This window comes from Danio rerio, chromosome 16 (assembly GCF_052040795.2).
Source record: "Danio rerio strain M-AB ecotype USA chromosome 16, GRCz13ab, whole genome shotgun sequence".
NCBI lineage: Eukaryota > Metazoa > Chordata > Actinopteri > Cypriniformes > Danionidae > Danio > Danio rerio.
Genome location: NC_141036.1, coordinates 32,898,570 through 32,911,371, shown reverse-complemented (window position 1 = coordinate 32,911,371; position 12,802 = coordinate 32,898,570). Strand labels below are relative to the sequence as shown.

General features: G+C 35.3%; 1 protein-coding gene across 1 annotated transcript in view; it reads left to right on the top strand.

The window, feature by feature from the left end:
• Window positions 1-12,780, top strand: part of abcb4 (ATP binding cassette subfamily B member 4) — a 28,334-nt gene extending 15,554 nt beyond the window's left edge. Inside the window, 8 exon segments of the mRNA NM_001316714.1 lie at window positions 1,273-1,476; window positions 1,556-1,656; window positions 1,738-1,878; window positions 3,376-3,532; window positions 3,858-4,055; window positions 7,585-7,791; window positions 8,902-9,048; window positions 11,994-12,780. Coding sequence (NP_001303643.1) covers window positions 1,273-1,476; window positions 1,556-1,656; window positions 1,738-1,878; window positions 3,376-3,532; window positions 3,858-4,055; window positions 7,585-7,791; window positions 8,902-9,048; window positions 11,994-12,191 — 1,353 coding nt within the window. The 3' untranslated portion in view covers window positions 12,192-12,780.
• Window positions 12,781-12,802: the final 22 nt, after the last annotated feature.

The following is a 12,802-nucleotide window of genomic DNA, read 5'->3' as shown; positions in this document are numbered from 1 at the left end:
TAATATAAATTAATAATAATAATAATAATAATAATAATAATTATTATTATTATTATTATTATTATTATTATTATTATTAAATATATATAAAATTATAATAATGTTATATTATTGTAATATATTGCTAAAGTGTAATCTATAGTTTTTGGTTTTACTGCAGGCAGTAACACATAATCCTATACATAACTAGCTGCTAATCTCCCAAATTGATACTCCGTATCCGTTAATGTTACGGATGTTAATTATACTGCAATTAATTATACTCCGTAATGTTAATTATACTATTAAAATGACTTATGCTGAAATATAAATGATCCATTTTGTTTATTGGAAATTCTGATGAAATAACAATGTATTTGTGCCTCCTCTTTTTCTTTTATATTTCTTTGTCCACAAATTATTGTGTATCTTTTTATGTATTGTTAAATATATACAAAAAATTAAAACTTTTTTCATTTAATGATATAATAATATTATTAATTCATAATAATAATATTTAGATACAAACAACCTCCAAGTCCGAGGCCATGGTGCTCCACCAGAAAAAGGTGGGTTGTCATCTCTAGGTTGAAGGAAAGTCCTTACCCCAGGTGGAGAAATTTGAGTATCTCTGGGTTTTGTTCACGAGTGAGGGAAGGATGGAGCGTGAGATTGACAGGTGGATTGGTGCAGCGGCAGCAGTAATGCAGTTGATGTATTGGTCCATTGTGGAAAAGAAGGAGCTGAGCCAAAAGGCAAAGCTCTCGATTTAGCAGTCAATCTACAGTCCTACTCACTATGGTCATGAGATTTGGGTCATTACCAAAAGGACAAGATCCCGGATGCAAGCGGCCGAAATGAGTTTCCTCCGCAGGGTGGCAGGGTGCACCCTTATAGATAGGGTGAGGAGCTCTGTCACCTGGAAAGAGCTCAGAGTAGAGCCCCTGCTTCTCCACATTAAGAGAAGTCAGCTGAGGTGGCTTGGGCATCTGTTTCGAATGCCTCCTGGATGCCTACCTAGGCAGGTGTTTCAGGCATGTCCCACCAGGAAGAGGCCTCAGGGAAGACCCAGAACACGCTGGATTTACTATGTCTCTCGGCTGGCCTCGGAACGCCTTGGAACCCCCCTGGGGGAGCTGGAGGAAGTGTCTGGGAAGAGGGAGTTTCTCTCCTAAGACTGCTGCCCCCGCGACTTGTCCCCGGAAAAGCAGATAAAAATGAATGAATGGATGAATAAATTGTTTGTGATAGTGATATCCCAGAAAACTTTTTTTCTAACCTTTTTTCCGACAGGCGACTGGTGTGAGATTGGCAACACTGGCGCAGAATGTGGCCAACCTAGGCACCGCCATTGTCATCTCATTTGTGTACGGTTGGCAGCTGACCCTCCTTATCCTCTCAATTGTGCCAATCATGGCTGTGGCAGGAGCTATTCAGATGAAGTTACTGGCAGGACATGCTCTAAAAGACAAGAAAGAACTTGAACAAGCTGGAAAGGTTAACATTTACACTCACACTTCACCATGGCTTAAACATAAATCAACTGTTGTTTATAATGCATTATTTCCCCGTTTAGATTGCAACAGAAGCCATTGAGAATGTCCGTACTGTGGTTTCATTGACCAGAGAGAGCAAGTTTGAAAGTCTCTATGAGGAGAACTTAATTGTGCCCTACAAGTATGTTTAAATAACTTAATCGTATATGTTTAAAGATCATATATGCCTATTAAGATTTTAATTGTTTGTGTGACTTCCTAGAAATGCCAAGAAAAAAGCACACGTCTTTGGCCTGACGTTCTCTTTCTCTCAAGCCATGATTTATTTTGCCTATGCCGGTTGCTTCAAGTTTGGCTCTTGGCTCATTGAACAAAAGCTGATGACCTTTGAGGGTGTCTTCCTGTAAGTGAATCTTAACTCACAGCAACCAATGAAAAATATCCCTCATTAGTGTCAATATGATCCAGAGTTGTCTTCCATGATCATAACTGGTAAAAAATAAACAGATGTGAGAGAGGTCAAGTAGTAAAGAAACACAGGGAAGGTCCAAAGTCTGCTGTTCTTTACAGTATGAGTTAATGATTGAGGAAACAACAGTGAGTCAGAATAAACTTATCAGATGTGCAGTAAATGTAGATTCTGTCTAAGACTACACCAGAATGAGACTGGTGATCCACATATTGAGATGCTGATTTTCAGATAAAACTTTCAAGAAGATCTACATAAAATGTAAAAGAGAAATAAGATTTTAATTTACATCTGTAATTTCTGTGAAAAAAAGGATATTACATTTTAAATATTGCTATTATAAAAATGTATGACCAAGTGATATAACCAGTTCTGTAGTATAACCAGTGGTATAACCAGTTTTATTTATTTATTTTTATTTATTTGAACTCTTGCTTATTTATCTGAATTTAAAGGGCACATAGTTTACCCCTTTTTTTAAGATTTAATATTAATATTATGGTTCTTCTGAGTGTGCCAGTTTAGATTCAGTTCAAAACACAATTCAGATTTTTTTATTATATTGTTTTAAAAAGTGTTATTTTGGAGGCGTGTACACAGCTTGCTGTTTTAGGGGTATGTTGCTTCACATAAAAATTAGTTTCGACTTCCCGCCCAACATAACAGAGGGGCGGAGCTAAGAGCTCCCCCGCTCTGTGTTTAACAACAGACAGGCAGACAGAGAGAAGCAACATGAGTGAGAGGACCAGCATTCAGCCGTACATGTACGCCTCGGACACAGACCTAGCAGAGAGTACAAAATCATTTGTGTCTTTGTATAGTTTTACAGCCAACTGTGACATCGCTTTGACTCACACGCTGAAAATGGCGGACGTGAAACAACAAACAGAGGATATGGTGATGTGTGCCTGTCAATCAGTATTGGTGGGCGGGGGGACCGCACTCCTACGTCAAGTTGCGGTCGATCTAAAAACCGCTTTAATTGGTCCACCGTTTTTATGTTGTTAAATTGAAAAAAAATATATAACTGGGTGTGTTTATATCATCCCTATATGACAGTCTACACACCATACCTACACACATGTCTGTCCAAACAGCTTGAAAAGTAGAATCTTCACCATAGGTGCCCTTTAAGGTTAAATTATTATTTATTTTGTTCATTTAATTTTTTATTTACAAATTTGTGTTATTCATGCATCATATACAATATATAATTATAGTTATATTAAAATATTGTGTCATCATTCATTAGAATACTTTCTGTTTTTTAGAATTAATAAAAAGTTTTTGTTGTTTAATTGTTTTTATAACATTTTAATTATTCTGTTATTTTACGTTGAAATACCTGAATGTTTATTTATTAATTAATTAGTTATTTACTTTTAGTATGATTTATTGACTTATTTTCTATACTTGTCTGTTTGTTGATAGCGTGATCTCAGCTGTGGTGTATGGAGCAATGGCAGTTGGAGAGGCAAACTCCTTCACTCCAAACTACGCTAAAGCCAAGATGTCTGCTTCTCACGTCCTGATGCTCATCAACAGAGCCCCGGCCATTGATAACTCCTCAGAGGATGGAGACAAGCCGGTACTCAATCCATACATGAACACACGTTAACAAAAAACAGCATGTTTAACAACTGCATAGGGCCTTATTTCAAGGCAAGATTGTATAATTCTTAGAAGCCTGTCATGATGAACTTCCTCAGGAATCACTCCTGGAAATGAATCCTTTATCATTTCTGCTGTTCCATTCTAATCTGATAACCACCCAGAGAGAGCTGGACTCTGTCCACCTTAAATATCCGGAGTCATTCAATGTACACACATCATCGAGAGACAGATATATTGCTATGTCAACACTAATATACACCGATGTGTACTAATAGGCATGTTTCCTCTGATCTCTGTAGGATAAGTTCGAAGGGAATGTGGGTTTTGAACATGTGTATTTCAAGTACCCATCCCGGCCAGATGTGCCAGTGCTGCAGGGTCTCAAGCTTCGGGTGAAGAAGGGGCAAACACTCGCTCTGGTGGGCAGCAGTGGCTGTGGAAAGAGCACCACCATCCAGTTACTGGAGAGATTTTATGACCCTCAGCAGGGCAGAGTGGTAGGTGAACACATTATAATATTGACAAAAACTATTACCACAAAATGTTTGTTAAAGGTAATTATCACACTAAGTTCTTTTAAATAAAGTTTTCTTTAGATTCTTTCAAGTTTAAAGGCAGATATTTGCTCCTGAGGGAAAACTGTCAAAACCAGACAGTTCTTTGTGGTTTTATTATGAGAAAATTCTGACAGATTCTTGCCAAAAATCTGAATAAAACTTGCTCAAAGCTACAATATAAACATATTTTGTTGATGGACTTATTCAAAGAAACATAAAAAAATTAAGACAGCAGGTGAAGTTAAAATATAGTGCAATGCAATATAGTTTTTTTTTTCTGGTTGATTAATGTGTTCATTCAATGGCTTTCCTATAAATGAGTACATTTACATTACACCAATAATAAAAAAAGAAAAATGACACCAATAATCCGATTTTAATGTGATTAAGACAATACTCTGATTAAGCATCTACCATGTAAACAGGGATTTAATTTCTGATTAAAAATCTGATTAAGGTCATAATCGAACTAAACAGAAATCAAATTAAGACACGTGGAGTATGCCAATTTTAGTCGTATTATTGAACTGCAGTACAGACATGTAAACACCTTAATTAAGCTATTATCGTCATGTAGGATTTTCACCGCATTTTGTGACAGGATAGTCTATAGACCAGGGCTATTCAATTGGCGGCCCGCGGGCCGGATCCGGCCTTTCAAATTGTGTGACCAAGACATCAAAAATAAGTTTAGTTCATTTGAAAAACGGCCGCTGTAGTTATGAAGTGATGTGCATCTGTTTAATACAGCATGATCTGAAGAGGCGCATAGCTTGAGACACCAAAACGAGTGGCGCAGCAGCGGCACACTCGGCAGCAAGATTTGGATGTGTTTGTAGAAAAGGCCTTTTGTACTATGCATTGATATCGTCAATAGGGATGCAACGATATTAGCAGTTAAAAGTTAGTTAATCGTAAAGGCTTCTAAGCAGCATTTCTGTTATGAAACTGTTGCAATTAAACAAAGTTATGCCAAGTTGCCTGTGCACTAGTTTAAAGTTCGAAGCTTGTACACAGAGGCAAATACGCACGCACACCGGATAAACTATAGCAGCGGCCATTCCCATATCACGTCATTTCTGCTTGCAAGATTGTTATTTCTAATGTGAGAATGACAATATGCGTGCACAAGCGGAGCAATGCACTTGCGTCTTTCCGGACACGCACAGTAGAAAACATTTCACGGTGAGAGTCAACGTGAGTGTCTTAGGGGAAAATTCAGCATATGGGCTCTCATATGCAGTTGTGTTATCACTTATGTCTCTCCGGCCCTTTGTTTTAAATGCTTTTCATGAACCGGCCCCAATGACAAACTAATTGAATAGCCCTGCTATAGACACATGGCTGTTTGACACTATTCTCTGCACCTACCAATAAAGTGAAGGACCACAGACATCTGCATTACAAAATGCCAAGGTTTTTTCCCTCTATACGACATGTGGTCTGAAATTCCATTAAAATTACACTCTTCCAGCAGTTCATACTCGCATCCACTATTTCATTTGTCGTGGAGGGCATGCTCGAAATGTTCCTGAATAAAAATAAAATTGCCAATCTGCAGTTAAATTACATGAAATTCAGGTGGAAATGTGGATAAAATGTAAAACAGGAGCATGAAAGGAGCATGCAAAAAGCAACCTATGTAAACACATTAATCCTATTATTGTCTTATTCAGATTAACAAATAATTCGATTACTGGTGTCCATGTAAACAGAATCAATGTGATGTCATGTGACATTGTTTAGAAGCTGTTAATATATTTTTAGAAGCTAGAAACAGGGATTGAGCAATTTGACCTTTTAAAGTTGTTTTTTTATTTTGTTGTATTTGAAAGCAGCAACACAGCAAAATGTACAGTATGGTTAGTTTTGTTCTTCAACTACAAAATAGCACAGACAGCAGCTCCCACTAGTCTGGAATATCATGACATTTTAAAAGGTCTAATCCACACATTGACAGTCAAAATATATACATACATATTTTATTGTTTGTCAAAGTAATGGAATATCAGGGACTTTTGTTTGTCTCATTGTTTCACATTTTTTCCTACTGTTGTGGTTTAGCTATTATTAGCACCATTTTTCATTCATAAGTCAAATTCATTCACCAAGATGTACCTGTTAGTTAAAGTTAACATGCCAGAAAAGTGTCCGTTTCAAGAGCTTTGGCAACAAAATAGCCACTTTAAAAGACTGGGGGATTTTTTTTTTTTTTTTTTAGTTAAGTCTGAGTTTGAATTATGTCTGAATTATGAGTCTGAATTAGTTATCGTTACTCTCATAATAGCTATTAAATTCATGATAATTTCTATTCACTCTCAAACTTTTTTACATATTATTATTTACAGCTGTATGCAGAAATTATTAGCCCCCCTTTGAATTTTTATTTCTTTTTTAAACATTTCCCAAATGATGTTTAACAGAGCAAGGACATTCTCAAAGTAAGTCTAACAATATTTTTTCTGGAGAAAGTCTTATTTGTTTTATTTTGGCTAGAATAAAATCAGTTTTTAATTTTAATTGTGGCTAATAATTCTGACTTCAACTGTATATTAATATTATACAAAGCAAATGTTTATTTGTTTTTTGTTTGTTTGTTTATTATCATCCATCTCTTTACTAGGCCATGGAAGTTCAGCTTTTTAGTCAGTGAATGTCACAGAAAGTCAGAGGATTTGACATTTGGCTTAAAGTGGGCAGTCCTGACAAAAAGTCTGATCTTTGTTTTTAAGAGTTCATGTTAGTGTCCCAATTTTTGAAATATAGCAAGTTTTTGTTAAAATTGGTTATATTGAGTTATTGTTATCATTTTATTGCACCAATCCTCGAATACAAGCAGGCCAGGAAACACATTTTAAAACTTTTTTTAAAGCAAATTTTCATATTATAACATTTATTGATAGTGACTTTTCCCTGAGGATCTGTATTTACACTTAGCTTTAAAGTTTTAAATCATTAATCCAGCTCAGCAAGAGGTCATTCACAAAACCAGGGAAGTTAACATCTTAAAACCTCTCCCAAGGTCAGTGATAAGGTATCTCTTAAGGTTGTTAAAAAGTCAGACCAGAAAAAGGAAACCCGAGCATGAACATCAAAGGATGCTCCTTCACCTCAATACTTCAGGTTCTTAACTTTAATATCACACAACATAGACCTGTTAACATCAGGTGATCAGATTACGAGCAGACATCGCTAAATAACTTGATCATTTTTGTGGTTCGGTCAGTTAAACTAAATTCACAAGCAGTGAAAAAACATACACACACTAAATTTGCTGCATGAATGCAAACATTACTTGTTATACAGCATAATAATCTGACTGGTCAAAATACATGACAAAGTGTAAAATAAAATCTGAATATTAATAATAATAAATCAAGTCTTAAAATAGTAGCAGTAGAGATGAATTGTCCCAGTAATAAATCATAGTTATTTACCCAAACTGATAAGGGTTACGCTTTGTTGACAGATGCTGGATGACAATGACGCAAAGCAGCTGAACATCCATTGGCTGCGCTCTCAAATTGGCATCGTTTCCCAGGAGCCTGTGCTGTTTGACTGCAGCCTGGCTGAGAACATCGCATATGGAGATAACAGCAGAGAAGTGGACCAGGAGGAGATCGTAGAGGCCGCTAAAGCTGCAAACATACACTCATTCATAGAGAACCTGCCACAGGTAAAAACACCACACATGAACAATCACCCACATAAACACTGTTCAAATGTTTGGTGTCATTTTTTTATAATGAAACTAATGCATTTTTTCCTCATATTAAATTAATTAAAAGTGACAGAAAGGGAAATTTACAATGATAACAATTCTTTTAAAATATTCTAAACAACAAATAATTCCTTTGTTCATTAACAATTATTAAAAAGATCACTGTTTAATGAAAAAAAAAAAACAATACAACTGTCTTCAGCGTTTATAATTATGGGTTTTTTTTTTTTTAGCAACATATTAAGGCGAAGTCACATCATCTCACAGACAAACGCCAACAAACAAGTTGTATTTAGAATGTTTTCTATTCCAATTTCCACACACACAATAATTAAATAACATGTTTAAGACCTAAAAAGATATTTACATGAAACCTGTCTGATCCCTGGTCAGAGTTTGAAAATAATATCACACTGCTTAGATGTAACAATGCAACAAATTATGATTGAACATGTTCAGTCATGTGAAAACAAACAAACAAGTGTGTTAAACTGACAGGTTTAACACACTGATCCAACAAACACCAAACACACTTGTCTGTGCGGTGTGAATCGACCTTTAGAGTAATTTCTGAAGGATCATGTGATAAAACACTGGTGGTGGTGAGGAGAGACCCTCTCATATGATTGTAAAGCACAGAGCAGTACATGTTAAAACTGCTATAATAAAATGCATTCATTCAAACAGGGCTGGAGTAATGATGCTGAAAATGTTGTCCTTCCATCACACGATTACAATAAATATAGTAAATTATATATTAAGTGACTTAAAATAGCAAAAAATTATTTTGCTTTATCAGTGTTTTGCTACATTTTTTAAATGTAGTCTTAGTAAGTTACAACTTTCTATAACATTTTAAAAACCTTGAACCTTTTTAACAGTAATAAACTTCCTGTTTAACCTTCAGTAGCTGTCAAAAAGTCATTTGGAATGTTTAATTTCCACTCTTCTCATAAAACATGAGTTATCTAAATATTCTCATTTCACAAAGTAACCAACAATTAAAGAAAATATTTAATGATTGTGTAGATTTTGACCAAATGATATTGTGTGTTTTGTCTTCAGCGGTACCAGACGCAGGCGGGTGATAAGGGTACGCAGCTCTCAGGAGGACAGAAGCAGCGCATTGCCATAGCGAGAGCCATCCTCAGGAATCCCAAAGTCCTGCTGCTGGATGAAGCCACGTCTGCTCTGGACACAGAGAGCGAGAAGGTACAGCATAAGCACCGTTCACACACTACTGACGTTCTGGTCAAAAAAACATTGAGTCGTTTTAGGTTGAAATAACAAACAAACAAACAACAAAGTAAAGATTAATCCAAATTAAAACACATACACTATTAAACAAATCATTGTTGCCTTGAACCAGGAGCTGAACTCAAGTTGGGGAATCTATGAATGACCTGTGCATCTGCACTGCAGTTGCTTTTCTGCTTGGCATTTCTCACCTTGTGTTGTTATGCTTGGCTTTTGGTACTTTCTGATACAGTCAGAAATCTGCATCATCCTGCAAATACGCTGTCATAATTAAAGTCCTCAAACATAACCTATTTTGTTCAACAAAATCAAATCATAAAATTGTCACACACACAAAATAACTCAAGTTATCATTCAAAAACTACTAACAGTTAAATAGTATGATCCTTCAGGTTTCGTTACATTGACTGTGTCAACTTTATCAATGTTTTATTGCAAATTTTTCAGCTTTCACTGCAAAATCTTTTATATCTTTATCTCTAATAGGAATGTAACGCAAATGAACATCAACACAGAAATTATAGTTTGGTGTTGATGATGGCAACTATTGTATTTATCAATCTCAAAACTACAAGCTTTAGTCTTCTCTTTTATTATAGCAACACATATAACTGTTTGGTAAAAAGCTTTGACACAGCGCCAACCAAGTGGTTAGTAGATAAAGTTCACATGAACCGGAAGTTGCGGAGTCTTCTATTTTAGTATGTTGATATACTTACAACTGAAACCGAATATTGAATAGGGGCAGGGCTTTCCTTTTGCACATCATTCCCTAGTTGCAAACTAACAGTTATGTGGCATAGTTAATAATATCGTGGCTGAATCTGTCAAACTGACGTCAACAGAGAAGCACCGCCAATCCAAACACGAAAGCAAATGGTCTAACTTTGATTGAAGATTACCAAAACAAACTGTTATTTACTGGATTAACCTCCACAGATTAATTAATTGTTCTCCTAAAAGGAATAAAAATGTGCACCATTACGCAGTGAATAATCGTCTACACCTCCAACCTTAAACCCAACTGTCACAGTAGTATGGGTGTTACCTTAGAGGATGTTACAATGTCCACTACATACTGGACCTAGTCCAGTACATCATAGTGATACAGACTGTAGCAAGGACATCCTGCAAGTTTGACCACACAGACCAAAAATAAAAATAAAAACTGGGCTCAGTGAGGCATGCTGATTCCTAATCAAATACAATCCAGTGTTTTCAGTGTCAGCCATTTTGAATTTTTTATTTATTTTTTGTTAATTATTGGTATTTGACACCATAGATATATACAGTTGAAGTCAGAATTATTAGCCCCTCTGAATTATAAGCCCCTCCTCCTGTTTATTTTTCCCCCAATTTCTGTTTAACGGAGGAGAATGTGTTTTTTCAACACATTTCTAAACATAATAGTTTTAATAACTTATTTCTAATAACTGATTTATTTTATCTTTGCCATGATGACAGTAAATAATATTTGATTAGATATTTTTCAAGACTTTTATACAGCTTAAAGTGACATTGAAAGGCTTAACTAGGTTAACTAGGCAGGTTAAGGTAATTAGGCAAGTTATTGTATAATGATGAGGGGCTAAAAATTTTGATCTTAAAATGGCTTTTAAAAAATTTAAAACTGCTTTTATTCTAGGCAAAATAAAACAAATAAGGCTTTCTCCAGAAGAAAAAAAATATTATCAGACATACTGTGAAAAATCCCTTGCTCTGTTAAACATTATTTGAGAAATATTTAAAAAAGAAAACAAAATTCAATGAGGGGCTAATAATTCTGACTTCAACTGCATATTTATGATTTAACACAATGCCTTGAAGGTGTTTAACATTGTTGGGGAGGCAGCGGCGTCTTGTGGTCAAAATATAAAGAATATATTTTTCAATGGCTTTTTTATTTATTTATTTGTTATAAACAAATACAAAATAAAACAAATACAAATAAAAAATTTGAAACACACACAAAAAACAAACTAAAATAACAATGGTAAAAAGCAAAGATAAATAAAAAATAAATTAATCACAAAGTATAGTGTACAGCATTTCTTCATCCAATGATTTTAAGAATTGACAGGTGAATCAAAAAAAAGTGTCTAATAATTGATGCATATCTCAGATTTCAACAATTTCACAGTAGAAATAAAGAAGTCAAACTCGATACAAAAAAACTATTAATGTGGGAGATGATGATTTAGCTAATTTCTGTTTTGTGTATGTAAAACTGCGCCAATAAAATAAAGAGATTAACAATACATTCAAGACATTTGTTGAGTTTGTTTTCATAATAAAAAATTATATCTTAATGTAAAATAATAACTAAGTTTTGTCCTTTCAAAAATGTATTTGGCAAGATCTTTCCAGAAATTGTTTACACTGTTGCATTCATAAAATAAATGACAAAGGCTCTCTTTATCCAAATTGCAGAAACCACCGATGTCCTCCATTTCAATGACTTTCATAAAAACGATTTTACCGGGTAAATTGTATGTAGTATTTTAAAATGAATGTCCTTAATTTTATTATTAATAGTGTATCTGAAAGGAAGTTAACCAGGCTCTTTTTCCAAAAACAATTTTCAATGGCTAATAGCTTTTGAGTAGCCTTTCATGTGGTCATTTGACTGAACGTCCAGTCAAGCAATTGTCAGCAAATTTATACTGCAATTCATTAAATCCACATCATGATCACAAAAAGTTTATACATTTTGTGTTGACAAATAGTCATCTCACACTGACCACACCTCACTAGTGACTGAAATAGCTTTTCGGCCATTTTAGCATGCCGTCTTAATGTCTTTTATCCTCTATATTATTTTTTACCGTCACATCTGCGGTAACGTTATCAGTCGACACTTATCCTCATTCATCACTTCTGTCTGTCTGTCCTGTGTGTAGATTGTTCAGGACGCTCTGGACAAGGCGAGCAAGGGCCGCACATGCATCATTGTAGCCCACCGGCTGTCCACCATCCAGAATGCAGACTGTATAGCGGTGGTCCAGAACGGGGTGGTGGTAGAGCAGGGCACGCACCAACAGCTTCTCAGCCAGCAGGGGGCGTATTATACTCTTGTCACCTCACAGATGAGCCACTGATGATGGAGCAACGACACGCCCCGGAGAAACGCTCTCCTCTGCCTTCAGCTCCATGGTATGTTAGGGTCAAATACCACAGGTAATGGGGGAGATACTAAGAACATGGACATTTGTGTCCAGATGTAAGCACTTGTGTAACTGTGCCTTGTCATGTTGTACTTTTCAGTTTTAGGCCACAATATTAATCCAAATCGGCACTTTCTTGTTGCGGATTGAATTTTATATATATATTTAAATTAATTTCAACTATCAAGCACTCCCATGATCTCATTTCCTGGATGCACAGTTTATGCAACAAAGAATGTTCAGGGCAGAACATTTCAAGCGTGATTATGTACAGTAATTTATATATGAACAGCGTAAATCATGACTAATAGCAGAGATATTCTCATTGGTGAAGACTGTTGTTGTGCATTAAGTGAATATATGACCAAAGAGTTTCTATTTTATAAGGATTTCTGTATGTGTGGTTCCTTGATGTCTGTCAGACTAACATGAGGCCATTTTATTTTGTCTTTTTATGGCACTGTTTTCCTAGCACACATACTGTATGTAAAAAAATGTTTGGAATAAAGTTTTCATTTTTCATTAGTGTTTATTATTATACTTTG